The 27485-nt window shown below is 37.3% G+C and overlaps 1 protein-coding gene and 1 long non-coding RNA gene across 3 annotated transcripts in view; one reads left to right on the forward strand and one right to left on the reverse strand.

The window, feature by feature from the left end:
- LOC136835527 (uncharacterized) overlaps positions 1–21218 on the reverse strand; it is a 219088-nt gene extending 197870 nt beyond the window's left edge. The window contains exons 1-2 of one of the 2 annotated variants that reach the window (XR_010852183.1): positions 21078–21207; positions 18033–18063 (exon numbers count right to left, since the gene is read on the reverse strand). This is a non-coding gene — a long non-coding RNA (uncharacterized lncRNA). Of the gene's footprint in view, positions 1–18032; positions 18064–21077 lie in introns of both variants that reach the window. The other variant, XR_010852184.1, reaches the window with a different exon arrangement.
- Positions 1–24986, forward strand: part of LOC136835523 (uncharacterized) — a 34430-nt gene extending 9444 nt beyond the window's left edge. Inside the window, 18 exon segments of the mRNA XM_067099115.1 lie at positions 1489–1703; positions 2353–2458; positions 2706–2876; positions 4930–5060; positions 6231–6491; positions 7884–7964; positions 8462–8617; positions 9681–9783; positions 10998–11111; positions 12616–12786; positions 13337–13438; positions 14357–14493; positions 16234–16461; positions 21973–22114; positions 22652–22812; positions 23288–23524; positions 24251–24456; positions 24722–24986. Of these exon segments, the coding sequence (XP_066955216.1) occupies positions 1489–1703; positions 2353–2458; positions 2706–2876; positions 4930–5060; positions 6231–6491; positions 7884–7964; positions 8462–8617; positions 9681–9783; positions 10998–11111; positions 12616–12786; positions 13337–13438; positions 14357–14493; positions 16234–16461; positions 21973–22114; positions 22652–22812; positions 23288–23524; positions 24251–24440 (2706 nt within the window). The 3' untranslated portion in view covers positions 24441–24456; positions 24722–24986.
- The last annotated feature ends 2499 nt before the right edge of the window (positions 24987–27485 follow it).

Raw genomic sequence — 27485 nt, forward strand, 5'->3', positions numbered from 1 at the left:
TATTTGCTAGTACTTCTTCCTTTGCCTAGTCCAACTCTATAATTTCAAGTTTTAGTTAGTAGTACCTTCTTCCTTTGTTTCAAGTCCAGTCCCTGATAATTTCAAGTTTTATTTGCTAGTACCTTCTTCCTTTGCTCTAAGTCCAATCCCTATAATTTCAAGTTTTAGTTGCTAGTACCTTCTTCCTTTCCTCTAAGTCCAGTCCCTATAATTTCAAGTTTTATTTGCTAGTACCTTCTTCCTTTGCTCTAAGTCCAATCCCTATAATTTCAAGTTTTAGTTGCTAGTACCTTCTTCCTTTCCTCTAAGTCCAGTCCCTATAATTTCAAGTTTATTTGCATAGTACCTTCTTCCTTTGTTTCAAGTCCAATCCCTAGTAATTTCATGTTTTAGTTAGTACCTCTTCCTCTTCTTTTCCAGTCCCTATAATTTCAAGTCCAGCGTTGCTAGTACCTCTCCTTGCTCTAAGTCCAGTCCTATAATTTTCAAGTTTAGTTGCTAGTACTCCTTCTTCTTTCCTCTAAGTCCAGTCCCTGATAATTTCAAGTTTAGTTGCTAGTACCTTCTTCCTTTCTCTAAGTCCAGTCCCTATAATTTCAAGTTTTATTTCATAGTACCTCTTTCCTTGCCTCTAAGTCCAACTCTATAATTTCAAATTTTAGCCAGTACCTTCTTCCTTTGCTCTAGTCCAGTCCCTATAACACTGTTTTAGTTGCTAGTACCTTCTTCCCTGCTCAAGTCCAATCCTTATAATTTCAAGTTTTAGCTGTTGTAGTACCCTCTTCCCTTTCCTCTAAGTCCAGTCCCTATAATTTCAAGTTTTATTTGTTAGTACTTTCTTCCTCATTTCCAAGTCCAATCCCTGATACTTTCAAGTTTTAGTTGCTGTGCACCTCTTCCTTTCCCCTCTAAGTCCAGTCCTATAATTTCAAGTTTTAGTTGCAGTAATCCTCTTCCTTGCTCTAAGTCCAGTCCCTATAATTTCTAAGTTTTAGTTGCTAGCACTCTTCTTCCTTTGCTCTAAGTCCAGTCCCTATAATTTCAAGTTTTAGTTGCTAGTACCTTTCTTCCCTTTCCCAAGTCCAGTCCCTATAATTTCAAGTTTCATTTGCTAGTACCTTCTTCCTTGCTCTAAGTCCAACTTCATAATTTCAAGTTTTAGTTGCTAGTACCTTCTTCCTTCTCCAAGTCCAGTCCCTACAATTTCAAGTTTTAGTTGCTAGTACCTTCCTCCTTTGTCAAGTCCAGTCCCTAGTTTCAAATCTTAGTTGCTAGCACCTCTTTCCTTTGCTCTACGTCCAGTCTCTATAATTTCAAATTTTAGTTGCTAGTAACCTTCCTTCCTTTTCCTCTAAGTCCAGTCCCTATAATTTCAAATTTTAGTACCTTCTTCCTTTGCTCTAAGTCCAGTCCCTATAGTTTCAAATTTTAGTTGCTAGTACCTTCTTCCTTTGCTCTAAGTCCAGTCTTAACATTCCTCCTCCACAGGTCCTCCATTTGACGTACACATCTCGCTTGGAGGTAAGCGTTGATGACTACTCAGGAACAGAGATCAGGAAGAGGGAGGAGAACGAGGATGAAATCTTTTACGGGATTTGCCCGCCACGGGAGGAGGCTACAAAGGCTGGGTACAGGGGAGAATGCTACCAGACTCCCCCAGACCCAGAGGAAGTCAGTGAAGCTCTTTGGTCTCTACTCGGAAGGCAAGTGCTTTATATATTCTAATATGTCCGCCACTTGCAGTTCCTTTTCTCCCTTAAAGTCAATCTTTGGTTTTAAATAACTAATTGAATTAAACTGAATATAGAACTGAGGCCAAAGGCCAAGCACTGACAGTCTTAGACACAATGTTGTAGGTCATTCAGCACTGAAAATACGGAAAACTGTCTGACAGTAAAAGGTTTGAAAGGTGTAACAGGAGAAAAAACCTTTTATGGCAACCAGCTGCACTATGAATCAACTGTTAGGGTTTTCAATAAAATGTGTGGTATGGAGATTTTTATAAAAAAGATGGAAGAAAGAGAATATAAAAGGATGATCCCAAACAGTAAAGGAATAGATGGGGCCATTTTTGCAGCTAGCCGCCAGCTTGAATTTCAGGTGGCCACGCTGTAAAGAACCTGGAATGTTTGTGCCAAATTTCATGCTTGGCACCAACCTAAGAGATATATAACTATGAACAACCAATAACTATAAAATAATCTGGATCCAGATTCACGACCACCTGAACCTAGTCTGGTTTGGGCAGAGATAAGGATCCTGCCAGGTCTCTCCACCATTAAAACCTACCAAATGCACATCAACTTCATATATCTCACATGGCACTGACCTAACAATACCTTTGCCTTTCAGAGTACCTTCAAACATCTGCAGGAAAGAACTCCAAGAGATATACTGTTCGTTCTTATACCATGATAATGGTCTATGCTTGCCTCCGTTCGTTCTGCAGCCTGGTCAGGTAAGGAGAAAAGAAGCATTCGGGAATCATTACCTTCAATGCATTAGACTTGTGGCTGAGATGAAGTGAATTTAATCTTAATCTGAGAAACTCTACCAGTGTCAATGTTTTGTTCCATCCAGGCTAACCAGTTATAAGCTTATTATTATTAGTATTATTATTATTATATTATTATTATTATTATTATTATTATTATTATATAAATATATATATATATACATACTATATATATATATATTTTTTTCAGAGTAACGATAGTAAGCCAGAGGACCTCCTCCTGGCCGACAACTCCTTCCCCCGCCGGGGGCCAAGACCTGACACGAGTCAGCACGATGCCTTGATGTCGGATCCTCATCGTAACCTCATACCAGTTCGCCTGGGATTTGTTATCCTCGCCCACAAAGACCCTCCATCAGTGGTATGTTAGAAAATAATACCATTATTATTGATTATCCTGGTACAAAATCTGGCTTGTGGACCTCGGAGCATATATTAAAAATTAAGTAAGTTTCAAAGCAACAGGACACAGCAACTCCGAAAAGCAACGCAGAATAACCGACGGAATCTTGGATGAATCGTAACAAACATATCTATAAAAATAAAGAATTTATACGGTTCTCATAACCTTCAACAAGAGCTGTTTTTAAAAACAAAATGACCTTGGCCTCCGTGAATTCAACTTCTCCTTTGACCTTCGTTCAAAATTTAATAGCCAGAGATAAATTTTTATTTGACCTCTGACCTCTTAGGTATTACCCTGATCCTACTCTGCACATCTGCTTCATTAAGTCAATCTCGCATAGTTTAAAAGTTATGGCCAAATCTTCTAAAGATGACCTTGACATTGACTATAGGATCCACTACTGTACAAACGTAGAGGTACACAATATACGAAGTTTGAAGTTTTTACTTCCAAAACATTTTCAAACTACAGTTCTTCAAAACTAGACTTGGTGGACGAACGAGCACCTAAGAAGGCAACACGGACAGATACAGGCATACAAACGGACATACACGATAATTACCATATAAAAGTCCGCTTTCTCCCCTCCGAAAGTTCTGTCAGTATAATACACAGAAATATACTGAAGATTGACATGCCTCCACCGTGACTGTTTGATGGTACCAACACCTTCGGTATGGTACTTCCACACTAACAAGAGCAGTCACAAAAGAACATTTTAGGAAGTATTACACTTGAAGAAGGAACTGAACTGAATTGAATATGTAATTTAGAAAGGCTAAGCACTGGGACCTATGAGGTCACTCAGCGCTGAAACGGAAACTGACAGTAAAGGGTTTGAAAGGCGTAACGAGAGGAAAACCTCGCAGTTGCACTATAAATCAATTGTTAGGAGAGGGTGTGAAGTAAGATGGAATAAAGAGAATATGAAAGGAGGTACAGTAAAAGGAACGAAAGGGGTTGCAGCTAGGGTCCGAGGGCACGCTGCAAAGAACCTTAAGTAATGCCTACAGTGCACCGCATGAGGTGCACTGACGGCACTACCCCCGCTATATTACGGGAACTTGAAGAAGGAACCCGACAGATTATATAGGCCTAAACATGGAAATACTGACGTTAATTAATTCTTTTAAAACGACAATAAACAACTAATGTCTAAGGGCAATTCCTTGCATACACTATGACAGGTTTATGAGTCGCATTATCAGAGCAAAGTTACATGCGAAGATATGATTATTATCATCATTCAAAAAGAAAAACATTCACATGAACATCCCTAAAAGGCTACTGATTTGTAAAGCTATCTTCCACAGGACAGGGGAAAAGGGGAGAACACGAACAAGGTAAGTACACACACACACACATATATATATATATATATATATATATATATATATATATATATATATATATATATATATATATATATATATATATATATATATATATATATATATATAGATATATATATATACATATATGAATATATATATATATATATATATATATATGTGTGTGTGTGTGTATATACATGATATTATCTATATATACATATATGAATATATATATATATATATATATATATATATATATATATATATATGTATATACATGATATCTATATATATATACATATATGAATATATATATATATATATATATATATATATATATATATATATATATATATATATTACACACATACCTGTACACATATATATCACCAACAAACCGTTTCCTTAATAGGGGCTAATGGCTCCAGTAAAAAAAAAAAAAAAAGAATAAAGGCACTAACACGACGTCCATACTTCTACAATATCAAGGCAAACGTATTGTTCAGGATTACAGCTACAGGTCCTGATAAACTCATTACCTTCAAGGGAAAATAACCACATATATCGTAAACTCCATTGCAAAAAAACATTAACAGCAACTAATCAGAACAGTAATATAAAGTCCTATGTTGCATGACTGCTGTACATCTGAAGAACTCTTCGTTTCTCACCAGATGCAGCTTTTAAGCCTCATCTACAGACCTCACCACTACTACGTCATTCACGTGGATGCCAGACAGACCGAAATCCGAGACACACTCACTAGTCTCATCGCCAAGATCTTGCCAGGAGCCACGAACATAAGGTAAATATATATACAGAATCTATTGGTCACTGTTTACCAGATGTATACTCATGTGTAATTGTAATAGCCTGTGACAATGCCTCTAACTTCCTCTCTTCCGCTTTTTGCCTTTGTCACCACAAAGCCTTGGGTCAAAGTGCAAGAAATATGAACCTACTGTTCGTTTCCCGCTACCGGACATCACAACTGCTTCATATTTCTTGCACTTGGATCCAAGGCTTTGTAGTGACAAGCGTATTAAAAAAAAAGCGCGAAGAATTCGAGAAGGTTAATATGTTAGGTTAATTATTTCTGCACTTTCTGAGTTACTTTTTCTTGTAATTTAGAAGTTCACTGAGTTAAGTGTGATGTATTTTGATGCGAAATGACTGCAACGAAGACTCTGGAGACCGATGGTCAATGAGCTGTTGGAGAGGCGTGTAGAGGATATGAGAGAGAGAGAGGACTGTATAATAAAAATTCCCTATTATATTAATACAAACTATTTTTTACATATATAATATATACAATTTATTTATATAATTTTGGATTTTTATTATACAGCAGTTTTTCACGACATTGGGAATTTCTTAGCAAAGAGAGGATTATTAGACTGATTTCTAATAAAAGTGGCAACTTACATCTTACATATATCTAGTCCTGTACTTAAACAGCCACAGATACTAGATAAAATCATCTATGTCTTTACCAACCCTGCTCTTAATAGCACACCGTTCCTGCGTCTATGTACTTTCCTGATTATCATTTTAATATAAAATCACTTTTCCCTGTGCTATCAATCCCCTGTTTCTTACAGGCTTCAGTTTTTGTGTATAAACTGTTTGGGGGGAAAATGCCTCTATTTAAATCTAAATACCGCCAAAATTTGCATAATTAAACTAATTGGACATATCATCAGTTTTAGCCTACTAAACGAGCTTAAAACCTATTTTCTCATAAGAATGTACTTTGCTTTAGTTATCTGTGTGCGCTTGATCAGAAAACTCCATGTACCTACATAATTATACACCTAAATAACAACCTGTCCTTAATTATCTGCTGAAAAACTAGTTTTGAAATTGTTTTTTACACCAACTAACATTCTTAATATATAAAAAATCTTGAAATAAAACTAAAAAAAAAAACAATCAAAACAAAAGACAAAAAAAAGGACCCCATCTTCTCTTTCAGAATTTTACCTCCCTCACGTTCCTTTGTAGCCTCGTGGGGTTCTTTCAATATCGTGCGGGCCGAACTGGAGTCCTTCGAGGAGCTCCTGCGCATGGGCCCTTGGGACTTCGGCGTGAAGCTCAGCGGCGCCGACATGCCCATCAGGGACGTGGACGACCTGAGCGCGGCCTTGGCACCCTACAGGGGCGTCAGCTTCGTCCCGCTCTTTGGCCAACGGAACGACGACATGACGGCCGAACAAGGGCTTGTTTGGGATGTCTGGTAGGTGTGAGAATGGCCATTGAATGGGAGGAAAAGAAAATAGCAGGGAGATAACGAAGAGTGAGACAGAGACTACGAAAAGGCGGGGGGGGAGAGAGAGAGAGAGAGACTATGAAAAGGTGGAGGGAGAGTGAGATAGAGATTATGAAAAGGGGGAGGGAGAGTGAGATAGAGACTACGAAAAGGGGGAGGGAGAGACAGAGACTACAAAAAGAGGATAGAGATTATGAAAGGTGGAGGGGAGATAGAGATTATGAAAAGGCGGAGGGAGATAGAGAGACTGAAAAGGCGGAGGGAGAGTGAGAAGAGGAGGGGGAGGAGAGGAGATAGACTACAAAAGGGGGAGGTGAGAAGAGACTAGAGTGAGACTGAGATTATGAAAAGGGAGAGGAGAGAGAGATATAGACTATGAAAAGGGAGAGGGGGGGAGTGAGAGACAGGGGGAATCAAGACTGAGACTAAGAAAAGGGGAGGTGGCAGAAGATGAAGTAAGCAGTGGAGGGAGGCAGAGAGATATGAGACCATGAAAAGGAGGGAAGTGAGATTGAGATTATGTAAGGGGGGAGGGGGGAATGAGCCAGAGACTATGAGAAGGGGAGAGGGTGAGGGGAAGCAATGAATAGCAGAACTGCAAAACGAAATGGGGGATGAGGGCAATGAAAAGCAGAAAAATAAAATGGACAAGGAGGAAGTGAAAAAGGACACGGGAAAGGAACAGGTGGAGGGGGGACAATAAAAACATAAAAGTGAAATGAAGAAGGGAGGGGAACACTGCAAAGGAACGGTTAATGAAGAGGAGGACAAAGGAAAGTAGGAAGGGAAATAAAAAAAAAAGGGGAGACGAACGTGAATAAGGGAGAGAAAAGGAACAGGTAGAAGGGGACAATAAAAAGGGGAGGGTAAAATGAAAAGGGAAGGGGACAATAAAAAGAGAGGGGAAAAGGAGTAATTAGAGCGGGAAAATAAAAAAAAGGGAAAGTTAAAATGAAGCGAAAGGAACACTGAAAAGCAAGGAATAATAAAAATAAGACAGTGAAAAGGGGAGGCTAAATGAAAAAAAGAGAGAAAGCAGTGAACGGTGAGAGAGTGGCAGCAAAACGGGAGGGGGTAAATGGAAAGGGAGCAGATCATGGAAGAGGGGATAAGAGGAAATGAGAAGTGGTGAAGATGTAACGAGCTACAAAATTTTGTGTTAATATAAAACTCAAGTGAACTTGCAGTGTTCGCAATGTTTTACTTCAAACTAGTTTCACTAAAAATCTCGACTAAATCATGCCGATATATTCTATCTGCCTTGTGTATTTAATGAATGTGTTGTGAAATTACACAAGTACGTATTATATTTCTGTACAAGAAATTTCGAGGAATCATCACCGTACTTCTGTTCAACAGGCACGGATGTGAAGGTTACGTTTACAACGTGAGTCGGGGCGGAGGTCAACCTTTCCCGGAGGAAATACCAATTTATACAGGGTGAGGGTGGATTCAATTCATGAAGACATACATAATACATTATATATATATATATATATATATATATATATATATATATAGATATATATATATATATATATATATACATATATACATACACACACACACACACACACACATATATATATATATATATATATATATATATATATATATATATATATAAACCAGATTTGAACTCATCTTCAGAGTTATAAGCACAAAATGTTCCTATTCGGTAAAGCTTTGCGTTTGCAACTCGGGATATGAGTTATAACTGTACTTCAGAACTGAAGTTCAAGTCTCTATAAGTATACGAATATATATATATATATATATATATATATATATATATATATATATATATATATATAATATATAATATATAATATATATATATTATATATATATATATATATATATATATATATATATATATATATATATATATATATATATATATACACACACAATTTTTTTCTCTCTACTTCCTACAGTTCCCAATGGTCGATCATGGCCTGCAACCTGTGGGATTACGCACTGACGTTCAGTGAGAGGTCGGACATCATCAACCGCTGGCACTACCACTTGCAGACCTCCATCATCCCTGACGAATCCTACTTCCCAACCGTTGCGATGAACTCCCCATATGCGTAAGTTGACCTGATGCCTTGAACACTTTCAAGCCGCTTATACGTTTGTTCTGACAGAAGTAACATTCACCAATTCCCAACTGATGGCCCTGTCTCCCTTCATTAATTAATGTTATAAATATATATATATATATATATATATATATATATATATATATATATATATATATATATATATATATATATATATATATATATACATAGTTCATCTGATAGAGGAGTGACATAACTCGAAAATTGCTATTTTTCAAGAGTAGCAATTTAAAGTTTAAAAATCTCTATACTCTCTGTAGTGTAATAGTGACATGTCGTGTATCAATAACTTAAAAACGCATATTTTGAGTTGTGTCACTGTTCTAGTTAAATGATGATATATATATATATATATATATATCGATATATATATATATATATATATATATATATATATATATATATATATATATATACACTATATACATATATAGTATATGGTCAGCTCTTCAACTGACTGTCGCAATGCCTGAACAAGCAGTATTCTCTGCATGCCTTAGAGCTGTTCAAGATGAAGCTGTTTAAAGAATTTTCATTCAAGGCTGGCTTGTTCTACACATGTAACTTTATTCTAGTTTTGCAGACTTGCATGACTGTTTATTCCTTGCTTCGTGAATGATTCAAAACATATATTTTTCGAAAGTTCACGGGAGGAAGTTTCAGCATGTATTTGCAACCGTAAATTTAGATTGCAAACTGAACATGCACTTGCAATCTCCAGTAATGTTGCTCTCGTAAATTTAGATTGCATTAGCAACAGAAAACTGAACATGCACTTATCTCCAGTAATGTTGCTCTCGTAAATTTAGGATTGCATAGCAACAGAAAAACTAAACTTGCAACCTTATAGTTATGCATTAGCAACAGAAAAACTGAACATGCAATTTGCAACCTTGCAATCTCCAGTTATATATTAATGTTAAACTGAACATGCACTTCAACTCCAGTACTTCCCTAATTTCCTATCATTATTACGCGCATGGTTAAATCACACTGATCTGCTTTTCCTTTTACATATTCGCTTTTCTAGAAGTAATTCTAGACCTCTTGGTTTCCACTGGCTTAAGAAATTTGAAGGACGGAACGTCATTAATCTTTGTCGACATATGGAGGATACAGATTTCTGCGGACAGGTATTTATCTTTCCCATTTAAAAGTTCGGAAAAATTTGGTACCTTTATTTGTCTGATTATATAAAATAATAATAATAATAATTAATAATAATAGCTAATAATAATAATAATAATAATAATAAGTATACACCTGAAAATACAAATAAGAAGGGTATGGAATATGCCAGTGGAAACTGTACCCATAGTCATAGTAACATCTAGCACGATCCCAAGATCCCTGGAAAGGAACCTGAAAACCAGATGCAAGTAGCTCAGGACTCATGCGAAGAGTGTCTTTATCCGATTCAGCGCACATAGTGAGAGAAAAGTGATGGACTCCTATGGAGGCAGGATGCAACTGGAACTTCACTATAAATGCCACCCAGTCTGATGGGGATGACTGAGATAGAAAAATATTATTATTATTATTATTATTATTATTATTACAGAGGGGCTTTACAGTAACGTGCATATTTAACTCAAAAGTAAACTCCGCAATTATGTGCTTGTAGTGTGAAAGATGTAATAAGAATGCCTGAATTAAAAAAGTTTACAACTGGAAGCTTCTGGAAGCTTTTGGAACCTTCCCAACTCCCAGCTTTACACTCTTTAAATTCAGGCATAAGTATTGTGGATTTTATTTCTCTGTTGTTGTTGTTGTTATTATTATTATTATTATACACACATGTTAAAATAAAATAATAATAATAATGTCTAATAATAATAATATTTTTCTATCTCAGATCATCCCATTGACTGGTGGTATTTATAGTGCAGGTTCAGGTTGCATCCTGCCTCCATGAGGAGTCCATCCTTTTCTCACCATGCACTGTTTCTAATAGCACGCTCTTTTACGAGTCCTGGAGCTACTTCATCTAGTTGGGTTCCTTTCAGGATCCTGGGATCGTGTTACCTAGTGTTCCTATGACTATGGGTACAATTTCCACTGGCATATTCCATACCCTTCTTATTTGTATTTTCAGGTCTTGATAATTATTATTATTATTATTATTATTATTATTATTATTATTATTATTATTATTATTATGAATGTAAACAGACCATAAATGTGTCAGAAACACGATTTAAGCCTAAAGCAAATTAGTTCAACATAATGCAGCCTATTAAATGCATGTTATGACCCACTTGAAAAACGAACTTTCTATACTAGCAAGTTGGTTAAATATAAAAGAAAGGACAATTAACCTCCCTTTTCACCCATTACACCATTTCAGGGTCCCGGTCCCGTGGAAGAAGGAGACTTGAACGAGATGATGGAATCGTCCCACCGATACTTCTTTGCGAGAAAATTCCACACGGACACGCCTACTAATCCCATAAGGATTAAGGTGAGTCAATGGTGGGGCATTTCTTTCCAGTAACGTCAGAACCTCAAGGGAAGTCAACAGAATACAATACAATAGAATTTAGGCCAAAAGCCTAGACCTCGGACCTATGAGGTCATTCCGCGCTGAAAGGAAAATTGACAGCAAAAAAGGTTCGAAAGGTGTTACAGGAGGAAAATCTCGCAGTTGCACTATGAATCCATTGTTAGGAGAGGGTGGAAAGTAAGATGGAAGAAAGAGAATATGAACGGAGGTACAGTAAAATGAATGAAAGGGGTTGCAGCTAGGGACCGGAAGGACGCTGCAAAGAAATTTTAAGTAATGCCTTTGAAGTGCACTGACGAGGTGAAGTTAATTACTGGTTAACAACCTGCAATCGCTGGTGAGCCTTCAGGGGCTTTTATTTACCTATCGAGGTGAATTTAACAACTAAATAGCCGGGGTCTGTAGTCTTGAAGAAAGAACTGACTATAAAAAGAAAGGTACAAACATAAAGCAAGCAAATATATAAAATAAGGTCTATGCTAGAAAGATGTGCTGATCGAAGTTTTCAACAGTACGAGTTTGCTGAGAAAAACTATGGAAGAGTGAAGTTTAATTACACAAATTTTGCGGTCTCATTTAGAATTTTTCTCCACTAGGGAGGTTTAATAGTCCTTTTTACTTTATATTCTGAAGCTCTGCTATAATTTTCACAACACAGATTTTTCAACTTATCCTGACTGAATTGAATTAACTGGCAATCACTGAATATCGAAATGAACTGACGACTGTTGCAAAGTTTAAGGTAAAACCATTTTTCATAGATCACAGAAAATTAAAACCAACTCATTGTTTCACATATGTTAACAATAATTATGTTGGCTACTTCCACCTAACATGAATTTTAAACCAAGCTCATCGCGAGTGTTCTGTTGTGAGGAATGCGAATATCATGGTAAACCTCCTCGGATAAATTATCAAAACGTTATGTATAATAATTTATCATTATTTTCATTGCCGTCACAAGTTGCCGAACTTGACCAAAAACTTCCCAGTAGTACAGAGCTCTTATTTATGGAAATTTGCACCTCAAGTAATGAAGTTCTTTAACGTAAAGCGAGATTGTCATAACTTCTCATTATACAAAAATAAAAAACAATGATTTCAGGCTGGAATTCTCAACTTCAGGCCTACTGGAGTTGCCAAGTATTTAGATGGCTGAAAAAATGTCTTTTGGTCTCATTCAAGGGGAAGAGAGAGAGAGAGAGAGAGAGAGAGAGAGAGAGAGAGAGAGAGAGAGACTACCTAATTCGCTGCCATTCAAACCGTAATGTTCAAAGGAACAATTCCGAAATATCTATTGTAAAATTTCATACCGAGTTGAGTTTTGATGTATAATCGCTCATTAACTTGTGACAGCTGACGGAAGTACTCAGAAGATACCCAGTGAGGAAGAGGCTGAAAACCCCGCATTCAAGGAAACCAAAACCTTTATAACTAAAACCATCGCCACTGATTTTCGCAGGTGGCAGAACACGTGAGGAGCAACTACTACCAAAACATGAGGAAGTACGTCTCTAGAGCTATGCTGCGGCAACTGGGACGTCTCGCCTTTCAAAAGCTCGAGACCCAAATAAAAGAGCATCCCACGCTGTCCAAGGTCGCCGTCATGCCGGGAGACGTGATCGATTTCAAGGTAATCGTTTCAGGTCACAGTAGGAATGGAATATAGAGCTTAGGCCAGAGGCCAAGCACTGGGACCTGTAAGGTCTTCAGAGCTGGAAAGGGAAATGAGAGTAGGTAGGTTTGAAAGGTGTATGGCAAGATGGAAGACACTGTGAATGGGGGTACAGTAAAAAGAATGAAAGGGGTTGCAGCTAGGGGCCGAAGGGACGCTGCAAAGAACCTTTAGTAATGCCTACGACGGCATTACCCCACCTCCGGGGATCTTGCACCAGTACCCGGGACACTGCCTTGGCTTTTGTCTAGCAGAAATCAAAATACGATAGCTGTTGAAGTTTACACCAAACTTATGGGCTACCAACAACTTCAAGTAACTTGTTAAAATGAACGTTAATTTTCATCCAATGTTAAAACTACTTCTGATGTCAAAACTGACTGGTCTTCCTAACTTAAGGTTCTGTTCTGGCCATTATACTTAAGAAAAGGGTGTAAAAATATTTGCCTTAGATATACAGCGGAGTACACGAAATCATATTTTTATGAATAACCTTTATCTTTTTTAGGTCCTGCCACGTTTACACCTAACAAATCCATGCTGTGCTTTACCTTACCAGAGGTCATTTAAGAGCACTCAGGAATTCATATTCTGGGTCGATTTCAACATCGTAAGTGTTCACAGTATTTTCAAGAACTATCTTTAAAGTGTGTAGCATTATATTTCAAGTGCAATAGTGTTTACGTACATGCTGCTTATATATACAGTATATGAAGTGCCCAAACTATTTTTATATATCCCTCTATAACTCTAACCAGACTGAAGTGATTATCAGGAATAAAACAACGGGAATATCCTTGTGCATATTTTTTGCATAAATTTAGTAGATATAAAGAAACACCGTGATTTACTCCACATCATATTTCATAGGATACTGTCGCTCTTCATTTTCAAATCATTTCAGCAACAGGGGATTACAAAATGCTTCAAAGCTAAATGAGTGGATAATACAGTCACTTGTTCTCAAATTCATTTCTTTTAAAGAGTTCCACACCGGCCATTGTCATAAATGGTAAATGGTAACTGCAAAACTCTGAATGTGGTCAGAAAGGGGGAGAGACAATCTAACGATTCTATCATCCACTGAACTAGAATACATTTATGAAAATTAATAACAAAGGAACACAGGGTATAACGAAACGAAGCGATAAAGTACAGTGCCAAGAAAAAGGACAAAACCTAAAATTATGTCTTATATTTACTCCATGACTAAGGCGGACAAAATACACGTAAAATTATTTTCATCCTGTTAACTGTTAAGCTACTACGGTATTTCATATAATGCATATTACTAAATCACGTGTAAAATAGTATCCACACGCATTAGCTTTGGATATAAATTATATTTTTAAAAAAATCCTGAATTTACTACATCTTAACATTACCAGCCTTCTCAATAACACTATGTTAATAATGTTATGGTTCTTCTTGTAAGCATATTTATACGCATATACACAACTACCGACATAACTAGTGCACCTGCTTAAATATTTGTACTTTTAATGCTTTAATACCCTGCTTTCAACAGATAGAAGAGAATGGGTCTGTCATTGGCGGGGCTAGAGCCGTGATTGCACAGAGGGCTGCCTGTGACTGCTATCCTGATGGGCACCTGAGAGCCCTGAGGGTCACCACATGGCCTGAGGACCCTAATAATCCTAAACGGTAAGAGGAACGCACAAATAAGCCCCTGCAGAGGATGGTGGTGTTTCCAAAGGCAAACTAGTAGGAGGAAGCCAATGTGATTAATGGAAGGGAAAAATTGGAGATGAACAAAAATCCATAATTATATAGTGAACAGTATTATTATGTAAGACAAAAGCAAAGACTTTCGAACACCTGAGCGGCGTTCTTCATCAGTGTTTACATTAAAAAAAAGGGATGAGGAACACCGTTCAGGTGTTCGAAAAAGTCTTTTTGTATATTTTACATAGTAATACAGTTTATAATAATGGTGGGATTTCTATTAAACAAGCTGTATTTTACGAGATTGTGAATTTCTTAGCAATAATAATAATAATAACATAATAATAATAAGGAGAAAACAAATAATAATAAATAATAGAGAATTTACGCATGTGTACAAATATATTTTTAAAAAAATCTAAACAGACAACTTTCGGGAACAGATTCCTGAAAGCTCGCTGCTTAGGAATATTTTGAAATACATTTGTGCCCATACATAACTGTGGATTTGTTTCTCCATTTCAAGACTCAAACCACTATGAGTACTTTTAAATAATAATAATAATAATAATAATAATAATAATAATAATAATAATAATAATAATAATAATAATAATAATAATAATAATAATAATGAGGGAGAAACAAATAGAATACATTTCCGCTAAACAAGACAAATAATGTTGGATTGTTATCAGACGTGGTAACAGTGTCAACAAGTAAAAAATGCGCCGAAGTTTCTTCGTCGCAGTCGAGTTTTCCGTACAGCCGCTACAGCGTATAATCAAGGCCACCGAAAATAGATCTACCTGGTCTCGGTATAATTTGTATGAGCCGCGGCCCATGAAACTTTAACCACGGCCCGGTGGTTGCCTATCCTATATCGTTGCCTGAAGCACGATTGTGGCTAACTTAACCTTAAATAAAATAAAAACTACCGAGGCCAGGGGGCTGCAATTTGGTATGTTTGATGAATGGAGGGTGGATGATCAACACACCAAATTACAGCCCTCTAGCCTCAGTAGTTTTAAGATCTGAGGGCGGACAGAAAGAGTGCGGACAGAATAAAGTGCGGACGGACAGACAAAGCCGCCACAATAGTTTTCTTTTACAGAAAACTAAAATCATGCCATTTTCTGTGTCTTGAATTATAGAAGGGTTAAATTTTTACATTCTGGCCTGAAATATAATGAAACTGTCGTTTTATTTTATACAGATTTGCTGCATGCTGTTTGTAATTGTTTTACTTAAAAATTCGAATTTACGAAGAATAAAACTACCTAAATCAATAAATCTCCTATCTAAACCTGGGTTTGATACTTGAGTGTCTTAAATGCAACATAAATAAAATTTTATTAAATAAAATCATATAAAACATTAAAAACCTTTTTCTTTATTATTTTCTAAACTGTCACAAATTGAAATCAGTTTTATTTGCACCAGGCCGTTAAAAGTGCTAAATCCAGACATCAGGTATGTCCATAAAAAGCTTTCCTTTTACCCACCGATAAAATATAATGTGCATGTCATTAACAAACAAATAACACCTACAACCCCCTTAGGTTTAACATTAAGAATTCCTGTAAACTAACAAACGTGACTAAACCAGTGGAACTTGTAGGCCGGCAGAGAAAACTGTGCAAGAGATCATAACGAAATTCACCACCGGCCTTGTTGGCTCACATATCATAATTCCAGTGTCCTGTATGGTGGTCGCAGGTCGGCGCTGACCACCAACGTGCCCCTGCCATTTGCGATGCCCGGCGCAGACACGATCTACCCAGAACTGTGGTTCCACGTGGGGTCGAAGAGCGTCAACCAAGAGTGCCAGGGCAGAATCAGACCTCCCGGAAAACCGATGGAGTTCCCTAACATGAAAGTCCACGAAGTGACGGCGGACCCTTTGCATATTGTCGTCCAGATGATCGACCCCAAAGGAAACGCGAGGTGAGCTCTTCTTACTTCAGTTGGAGTTGAATTATAGAATTAGGCCTAAGGTCAAGCGATAGGGCCTAGGTCATTCAGCGCTGAAAGGGAAATTGACAGTAAGGAGTTTTGAAAGGTGTAACAGGAGGAAAACTCGCAGTTGCACTGTGAAACAATTGTTAGGCGAGGGCAAAGTCAGATGGAAGAAAGAATATGAACGGAGGTATAGTAAAAGTAATGAAAGATGTTGCAGCTAGGGGCCGAAGGGACGATGCAAAAACCTTACGCAATGCCTATGGTGCACTACACGACGTACGCTCAAGACCTGACCCCCACCCCTTCGGAGCTTCTTACCCCAAGTCGTACTAATAACTACTGGTATTTGAAACTTAGTCATTTTAATCAGGATTACCTTCAGGACAATAGAAAGGACATGACCATGCTTTGATGGCAAAGCACTGATTGATGATTCCTATGGTGCATGAAAAAAAAAGCTAGAAAATTCATAAATTATGTGAACGCTCAGAAAAACCTCCTCCTAACTTGCTTGTAACCTGTTAACCACGTCTCCTTTCACGGCCCACAACTTTTACAGTAATTTCTTGTTTGGAATTATCCTTCAAGACAACACAAAGTAAAGCAGGACCTCACTCCGTAAAGGAGAGTCAGTTATTGATGGCATCCACCTCAGAGTTCTATTGTTACTTCAAATCCAATAGACAAATCTTACAGTGTCGTACACCATAAACCGATAGAAATTAGCAGTATTATGCCTGGTAACATTTGTTCAAATCTGAGCCATTTCGACGTGAAAACACTAAACCTGTCATATGGGGGTTCTGAACAAATAAAATCAAACTTCATATTGCCTTTGCAAATGATGCATATATTACATAATATATATATATATATATATATATATATATATATATATATATATATATATATATATATATATATATATATATATATATGTACATATATATTCCAGTATATATATATATATATATATATATATATAGATATATATATATAGGCATTTGATCATGTTACAGGCATGGGCATTTGATTTTTAAAGCTAGTACTAAACACGGTGAAACAGTGACTCACCTACATTGCTTCGCCGTGTTTAGTACTAGCCCCTGATGGGTCAAATGTCTTTCACGGTGTTTAGTACTAGCCCCTGGAGGGATCAAATGTCCTTAGGCGCATTTCACTATCTGCTTGAAATTTCAGGCAGTTCGTGCAATGCCTGGTTTCGCTATTTGCCTGTAACTTACATAAGATCAATGAATAAAATGAAACATGCTTTGAAACGCACAAAACCGAGCACCAAGAGCACATGTTATTATGAGCAAGACCAGCTTATGGTTTGGGTATACCTTGTATTAGAAAACATATACAATAAACGCTTTTGTAAACAGAAAAACGCCAAAACAGTAGCATCCAAAGCATACAAATAAAACGGGCATATATAAAAAGCAATGGTAACCTAACAGCATTTATAATCTAAGTGACAGTAATATCAGCCTACGTGACGCAGTAATTTCAGGACAAAATGTCGTTTAAATAACACATAACACTAAACTTACCTTCACAGCAGGCTCCGGTGGGCGAGCATCCCTGAAAAGACAGGAAGGGAGTCGTTTAGGAAAACAATTGTCATATTAAATATTGTTGCTGATAATTTACACAAAATAATCGTGGAAAAGAACATGAATTTACAAAAAAAGGATAAAAAAAACATTTTAGAAAAGCTGTAAGGCCCCGTGGGAAAATTTTCAAAATATGAGCAATTGTTTGGTCATTTTAAAGGCAATTGTAAATGCAACTTTCAGAAATTTTATTTCTTAAAACTAGGTGTACACTGAATAATTGAAGATCCACTCAATCCAGTTAAACATAATGATAAATGGTAAAAATAAGGATAACAGCAATGTACTCTGATGGCGATATGATGTGGAGGGAGTTAAATGAATCAATATTGCTAGAAGGGACTCCATTATGTGAAGGGAGGTAGATCAGAGTGAAGGGAGATAGAACAGAGTGAATGGAGGTAGAACAAAGTTTGGGGCGGTAGAACAGGGTGAAAAAAGTTAAAACAGTGAAGGGAAGGTGGAACAGAGTGAGGGGAAGGTAGAAGAGAATGAAGGGAAGGCAGAACATAGTGAAAGGGAGGTAGGACAGAGTGATGGGAGGAAGAACAGAGTGAGGGGAGGTAGAAGAGTAAATGGAGGTAGAACAGAGTGACGGGAGGTAGAATAGAGTGAAGGGAAGGTAGAACAGATTCACTGAATCATTTGAATGTGTACTGTCTGGCAAATGGGGCCATTATGGGGGCCCTCAGAGGATAATTAGGACCCCTATAAGCAGTAATCAATTGCCTTAGATCGGCCTTGCCCTTACCCCAATCAACGTTACCCACCCTCCTCCGATCCGTATAAGAAGGTCTATAATGGGCTCTACGATTGGGAGAGCCCTCTTTCTTTTACATAACATTTTTGTTAAACTTTTATTCCCAAAATTGGAAACTGGGGCCTTTTAGTGGGCCCCAGACTTTCGGGTCCAAATATACTGTAAATGGGGCCCTTGACCATTTTGGAGCCACTGGATTTAGCTTGTCCTGCCATAGCAGCAATGGTTAATTTTCGCATTTTGCCCCGCCCCCTCACTTTGGGGCCCGGGGGCGATTTCAAACAGGCGGCCCACCTTCAGGAACGCCACTGTAATCACATCTGTGTACCCACTTTCAGTCCTTTCCATTAAAATGTCACATCAATACGCCAACTTTCTCTCATTTTCCTCTTTGCCAAATTGCCGATTCTTCCTAACAACCTTTTATGCAGTCTAAATTGTAATGGATTTCAAGCTATTTCAATCCAAGGGACTAAAAAATTCCGAGGTAAAATGAACATCTCCGTAAGAAGTACAGGTAGTTTCTATGAACATGGCTTGTTGGTAGATCTCCCTATGGAACTTACCGCCATGAGTCTTTATCAACGCAACGAGTTCAGGACGATTAGGCTGCGTTATCTTCGGCCGTGAACCTGTTAGGCCGTCACAACTTTAGGTCATATGGAGTTTTGGCCGTGAGACATGCCGGAAGCTCCTCGGGACGCTGGGACCTATGAGGTCATTCAGCGCTTGAAGGGAAATCAAAAGTAAAGAAGGTTTTAAAGGTGTAACAGGAGGAAAACCTCCCAGTTACACTATGGATCAATTGTTAGGAGACGGTGGAAAGTAAGATGGAAGAGAGATAATATGAACAAGGATACAGTAAAATGAATAAAAGGGGTTGCTGCTATGGGCCGAAGAGGCGCTGCAAAGAACCGTAAACCCAAAGTGCACCGCATGAAGTGCACTTACAGAACTAACCCCCTACGGAGAATAAAGTATAGGTGGAAACGCATCACGAGATGCCGATAAAAAAAACCGTGTTACAGTGTTTTGTACAACACAACCTGGCAAACTTCACATTGTTTTTGGCCATCTAAAATGCTATTTATTTTCATGAAAAAATTTCAATCTCATCGCATTCCCAATCCCACAACTGTACGTTAACAGTAATACTGCTTTTTGTCTCGAGTTTATAGTATATAGGCCTATAGTTCACGTAAATGTCGAAGTTCAGTAAACTGGTATGCTTTGGTAGTTGACTGTAGCATTACTTTTGTAATTTTTTATATGAGAGATTTATTTCAAATTAACATTTCCGTCTGTTCACATGTATGGCTACATTTTAGACGACGAGTTTTTTTTGTATATGACTACATTTTAAGCGTTCAATTTTTTTCATTGTCTCAACTACTGCTTATGCCTCTATCAGACCGGAACTCATTTGCTATGCTTTTTTATAAGCTTTGCAATTGATCTCAACATTCGCCAATGAGGGCATGTGAATGAAGGAAAACTGGCAACTGTATCGGTGATTGCCCCAAAGCCTGGGGTAGTTTGGTTAGAGTAGCCTACGAACTGTGAAGGGATAAAAATAGAAGGAACTGGTGGAATAACTAATAAACTAAATGGCAATATAGGAACATAATGAAACTTCATGCATCTAAGTATACGATTTCTTGGTTGACGCTTTGTGGAACCGAAGTTCAGGCAACGTCAGATCTGTTATCATACAGTACGGTTAGACCTATCTGTGACTGGTTGGGCCACACTAGAAAAAAAAAGATTCACCAAGGCCTATCTAAAATTTACTTGTAACTTTTCTTATTTCTGCTTGCTTCCTATGTTGTCCAGGTAATACGTCATTAAGAACTTCGTGTCATGAATGTGTAATTTTCCTGCAAATCCACTTTCTTTTCTGTGCTTTGGCTTGAAAACGAAATATCTCGACCGGTGCCATTTTCTGTTCCTATAGACTAGCCTAATCGGCGCCATCTTACACAGCAATGACTAAACTCGTTGCCAATCCCTTGGCCTAGCCTAAGCTTTACTAATTTACCATAACTATACTAGGCCGAAAACTCACCATGCACTTTCATAAGGCAAAGAGTTGGAACTCTGTTGGTGTTGGTTATGAAAAAACCGCTTGATTTTACTCAGGTGCAATTCATTGTCTCACCATGCTTTTCAACCTTGTAATGTTCAGGGCATTTTTCAGTGGCTCTGTTTACAAACTTACTTACTTTTGCTGCACAATGCAAGACTCTGCAAAGTCTCGCCGAACACTATAGCACATTGAGTTAAAGAACGAATGTTTTAACAATCACGTATTTGCAATTCATCACAAACGTCCACCAGTCCAGGTGTTTACGGTTCATATGCCACAGAGAAGGATTACTGGAACTTAGATTAAGCGAAGCGAAAGTGTTTTAAAATTGTTTAAAGGAGTGAGTTCATGTGTAAATCCAAGGTTTAAATATTACCATTATGTCAGTAAGATACTGCAATTGAAACTGCACATCACAAACAGCATAATAGTCTTAACAATATTGTAGTTCATGAATATTTATTTGTTCATTTAAATACCAATGATACTCTTCTCTCAGACATTTTTCACTACGTGGATATCCATCATCTGGTTGAAAAGGACAGAAGTGATACCCCTGTGTTTGGCTAGGGAAAATGACGGCCAGAATTGGCGCCACCTTAACGTGGGCGGGTTTCAGTGAGAACAAATTCACCTGAGTCACAAAGACCACCCTAACTTCGTTAAATTTGGACAGATTTTCACAATTTCAAGTTACTATTCTACATACACACCATGCTAGTTAGATTAATTCAAATTCCTTCATGAGCAAGGCTAAAATTATGCAGGCTAATTAGAAGTAATTTTTTTGCTTAAAAAATTCCCAAGGGAAATACACCCTCACCTGAAAAAGTGACCTCGAATTGGGCTGAGGATCCTTAAACCGGCCTTTTTGCTCATCATAAGGCTAAGGCTGGTCATTATGCATGACAGTATTTAACGTTTCGTGTCAGATGACTAATAATCAAGTTTAGCATATGCGTTTTTACTCAGGCTTTTTCCTTTGTTGTGAGATCAGCATAAGAATTAATTCCATCAACCGTTCTCATTAGATGTGAAGAGCGCAAGACTGACTACTGGGATAGAAGCCACGTCCATATCAACAGAGATAGAGAGAGGGTCGAGATGCCATCCTTTTTCACCCTTCGCTGCGGTACCATGGAACCAGGACCCTGGAAGTTACGGGTTTTCCAGGTCAGTGACGAAAATGTTTAATTTGGAAATGGAAATTGCATATCTTAATGTACGTCCTAAACAGAAAGATGAGAGAAAAAAGTGAAAGGTTAGCTGATCGCGTTCATTTACAAAGGTGAGATTATATTAAATTAAACTTTAGGAAAATCTTTGGTGAAGCTCCATCACAAGAAAAAAATTACAAGAAAAAAAATTAAGGAAAAAAACGAAGAAAAACGAAAAATGAACATCCATGTCGGGGTGGTAAGAGGTATAATGTATACTCTGCCACTGACTATGTTCAATGGCAGATTATACATTATAACCGTTATGTTGTGGAACATAACGGTTATCGAATTAGTTATCCTTAAAAAGGATAGGTCTATTAACCTCATGACCATAATTGAATTTTTTATCCTTAATAACGATAACAATAATCGAATTTGTTATCCTTAATAACGATAGGTCTATTAGCCCTATGACTATAATCGAATTTGTTATCCTTAATATAGGTCTATTAACCCTTTGACCATTATCGAGTTTGTTATTCTTAACAAGGATGGTGTTGATAATCCCCGTCTGTATGAGCTGCCTGTGGTCATCCTACCTGGAGTCAAAGATCTCCCCATCGATCCCGTCGAGCAAGACCAACTCGACCTTCTCCAGGGACTTTGGACTGTCGAGGAAGTTGCTCTGCTACCGTTGCGCAACTCTTATAGGTAAGATAACTCGTTCTTACTTGAGTCTCTCTTCCTAACACCTCTCTCTGTATGTATGTATGTATATATATATATATATATATATATATATATATATATATATATATATATATATATATATATGTATATATATATATATATATATATATATATATATATATATATATATAATTAAAAACTGGCTGCCAATGCATCTTTCTATTTAGACATTGTTTCAGGATTTCAACTCTTTATTTATATCTTAATCTTTCCTATATTTTTAAGAACTATAATATCGATAAAAGTCAAGCTTTTTGCTCACATTAAATTTTTGCCATATATTTGAAATTTTCTGTGTAACTGTTTTCGGTTTCCTAAACGAAGCAGCAGGCTTTTGCGAGCAATTTTTGCTTGAAGAGAGAACCTTGATTTACTGAAGGCGTAGCTTAAGAAAAAAAGTCACGTTTAAGCGCTAGCTTCTGGCAACCTTTTACAGTGATCTCGGTGAATTTCCCAAGAGGGAGGAACCCCCCTTAATTCATCGGCCTGTACAACAGAAGGAAAAAGACCATAAAGATAAATATGAAGCTGGAAATGAAGAAGTCAAACCACAAAGCAGAGAACGAATTACTAAAGTTCACGCCAAAGATATCTTCCCGTCTTTAGACAGGGACAGGCGCTCCGTCGAGGAGGAACTCCACTTCGGTTTTCACCACTCCGATCCTAAATTCAAGTAAGGATGAAATCTATTCGTTTTCGTTATCATTATAACCCGTTTTGCGTAAGATACAGCCAACTTGTCTGGTTCTTTGATTCGACTTTGTTAGTTTATCCACTTTCTCATTTCTTTGCAGGGGGTTGAGTCACATCTCTCCTTTACTCAAATTATCGTATAAAATATATATCAGTAAAATGAAGCCAAACTTACACGAAACACTTACCATAAGGAAACTTGGCCAAGCAGCGAGACTGCTTGAATATTAAAATCTACTTACTTGGATTAAAAGAGAAGACATAAGATTCTTTTTTTTTTTAATTCAAAAATGAAATTGTCATGAGACTGTACTTCTACTGATCTCAATGTTAAGTTTAAAATTCACAAAGCATGAGCCATTTTAACCTAAATAAAATAAAGGTTAATTCTGAAGCCTCTGGATTATATATTTTTAAAATCAATTTTCCAAAGATTAGTAGGATTTTTCTCATTTATAATCCTCCTCGTCAGGATTAAATCTAAAACAATTTGACTTTTCAGTGACTTCTTATCTTTTCTCTACAGCTTTCTCCCGACAGTGAGGGTGCTCTCTCTCTCTCTATATCCATTTTCCTTAAATGGTGCAATATTCCATCTTTTAGACTCAACTCTTCCTTCTACTTTTTTTCTTTTCCTTCAGACATAACGTTGCCCGTCCTGCTTTGTTTGTCCGTTCTAACAACACTTTCTTGATCCACTTACCAGCATAACAGAATGGTTTGTGTGTGGAGGAGGCCTCCTGACGACCATGATGACAATGGTCTTCACCTACCACTGGATAATACTACCGGGGTTCTACTCCGTCAGGGCGTCCCCTAGGATGAGGCGTTCTGCTGCGCTCATCTTCCTCGTGGTCCTTCTGCAGATTTTCGTGTGTGCCTTTTACTGTAGATGATACCCAGAAGACATCAGTAAAATACTCTCTTGTTTAAATTGTCATTGTAACAGTAACCCGTTGAGATAAAAACAATCATTCTTGTTTCTTTCATATTCTTGTTAAAAGGAAAACTAAAAAACAGTCGACAGCTTATTCTTGTACGTTAATGCAAATCTAAATGCGAAAATAAATGTCCAGGTTGCACGTTAAGATAAAGGAAAAACTTATAAGCTTTGAAATAAGTGCACCTTATTTCCTTAAGTGAAATGTGTATTAACAGCGTCCAATTTTTCCCCTAGGGTACCATGAGTTGGGACGGTACTGTTACAAGACGAGGAAAGTGATAAAACGCTGTAACCTAACCACTTTTTTAAAACCACTCAGATGGCCCCTGGGGATGAGGCTGTGTTAAACCTCCTTCAAGATATTAAACAATGTTTTTGTCGACATCCATTGCAGTGACGAATCAAAATATGGTAATTATGTCCGAAATGCTTTTGAATTCGTGTTTGTAATGTAGCTGGTCATGTTGAATTTGTTATTCGCAATAAAACTTGAAAGAAATGTGTATTTTTCATGAATTAGCAATAGTGAATAACTGATCGATAACCCAATCAAAGAAAGCGCTAAGAAACTTGACAAAACTGTTGATAGTTAATTCTGTCGAATGTTTTTAACGAATTTGCATCTATAAAAGCACTAATACAGTAGAACACATGAGGCATACGAAATAACAGTTCTGAACCCTGAACTGTGGAATGAGTCACATCAGATTTGTCTGGTATTGAGAGCGAGTACCGAAGGAAGCGTCTACCGGTCAGCCTAAGACCTAAGAAAAGTAGAAAATATAAAACTAAGTCTTACAGCATGAGATCATCTGTCGGAAATCATTCTTGAGAAATGCATTTAGTCCTGATTTCTGTCCATTTAAGTAAGGATCACGTGAAATATAGCCATAAAAAGCCATGTCTAAGCGAAAGAAGCTACTCACAGATCAAGAGGCATTTCCAGCGACAACCCTGGAAGAGCCGATCCGAGAGACTGCTTTGGTGGTGAAGGAGGTTCTGCTTTCGCCAACTAAGTCCCGCTAAAACGAAAGAGAAAATCGACTTCATAGGAGAGAGAATGTGACAGAGGACGTAGGCTACTTTGTCCGAAGAGTCTTAGTTTTCAGTCATATGTTATGCAGTTCATTAGGTATTTAAAACCAAAGCATACAGGAAAGAATTGAACAAGTGACATCTCCATGCAAAAGCATACTCTCGGTGAGTACATGCAGCAAGTACACATGAACAAGTGAAATATGGCATACGCATAAAACAGTAGTGTTCATTTTGTTTGCCCATCCAGAAATTCACTTCCACAGAGTGTCGCCACTGACTGAAACGATTCCTTGCTTCTGTTACAACGGTGGATTGGTGCTGTTTGATACTGAAATCACTCGAAGAGCACGAGGTCACAGAGCCGGGTTTGCCTTTTTTTCAGATTAAGATTATCCATACCTTGCGATAGTCGTAGTCATACAGTAGGGCTCATTCAGGTTCTTCTTCTTTGAAGAAGTCAAATAAACTTAAAATGAGGTTATTTCGTTCGTGAGAGGAGACCATTAAACAAGAATGCAATTTTGATTTTACCCAAAAGCTATGAGCGTAGCCAAAAACAATAGTACACTGGCAATTCCTATTCATGATAAAGAGGGGATTAGAAATGAAAAGAAGTAAAAGCATAAATATAAGATTGGATACGGAATGAGAGAACAGATTATAGAATATAGGGCACAGGTCAAACACTGGGACCTATGAGGTCGCTCACAGCTGAAAGGGAAATTGAGAGTAAGTAGGTTTGAAAGGTATAGCAGGAGGAAAACCTCGCAGTTGCACTATAAAGATGGTGGAAAGTAAGATAGATGAAAGAATATGAACGGAGGTACATAAAGGGAATGAAAGAGGTTGCAGCTAGGGTCCGAAGGGACGTTGCAAAGGACCTTAAGTAATGCCTACAGTGCACCGCGTGAGGTGCACTGACGGCATTAGGATAGGGAATGAGTAAAGAAAGCCCTGCGAAATAATCAAATAAAAATGAAATAGATGGGGAAGTGCTCGCTAATGGTTGTAAGCGCTAATTTTAAATGAGCGAGGCACTGGATTTGGTGTGTTGAAAATAACTTCAAAATTATATTAATGACAGATAACTGGAGCATCAGAAAGATATGAATAACCAAATAATGCAGGAATGATTTCCGAGTCGTTTTCTCTTCCTTCAGTTCTGCACTAATGAGCAGTTATCAAAGTAAACTTGAAGATATAAAACTGAACGACAAATTTTGTCTTTAGTCTGCTAAATGCAGTAATGGAAAAGAGAAAACAGAATAGTTCACTTGCATTTATATTTAACTGTATGCAATAGAAAGTATAATTTTCTTTTATTATTTTTTATAATTAATTGATTCATGAATCCTTTACCCTCGTTTTCACTTATGTCTATTGCTATGCTAAGAAATAAAGAGAGGGAGAGAAAGTGGGGAGAGGAGAGAGAGAAAGTGGGGCGCGTGTTGACCGCAAGTAGGCTACTTTGTTGCAGGAATTTGGAACCTGAATGTGATGCCACAAGAAGTTTCTCTATTATTAAGTTTAAAAATAAATTTTCTCTATTACTAAGTTTAAAAATAAATTTATTTTTAATTTAACTGTTAATACAGCCAAGGTAGAAGAATGCAGCTAGTCTGCTTGGCTCAACAACTGTAGTTACTCGTTCAAGAAAGTAAATGAAAACTTGGTCGAGTTTCAGACGTTGTGTAAATCTTCAGCAGCGCTCCAAAAGGAGTCAATATGAAAAGAGGATGTTTTCCTCATTATATAGGGAGTTTGATTGGTACCTACATTAAGTACAACAATACAACAACGAAAGAAACGTGCATTAAATCAATAATTTGTGAACGCCTTGACCTCACACGTGTCAGTTCTTGTCGGCCTTCAAATGTATGTGTATATACAATATGTATACAGTATATATGAGATATATATATATATATATATATATATATATATATATATATTATACAGC

The sequence above is a fragment of the Macrobrachium rosenbergii genome, chromosome 55 (genome assembly GCF_040412425.1).
Source record: "Macrobrachium rosenbergii isolate ZJJX-2024 chromosome 55, ASM4041242v1, whole genome shotgun sequence".
Taxonomy (NCBI): Eukaryota; Metazoa; Arthropoda; class Malacostraca; order Decapoda; family Palaemonidae; genus Macrobrachium; species Macrobrachium rosenbergii.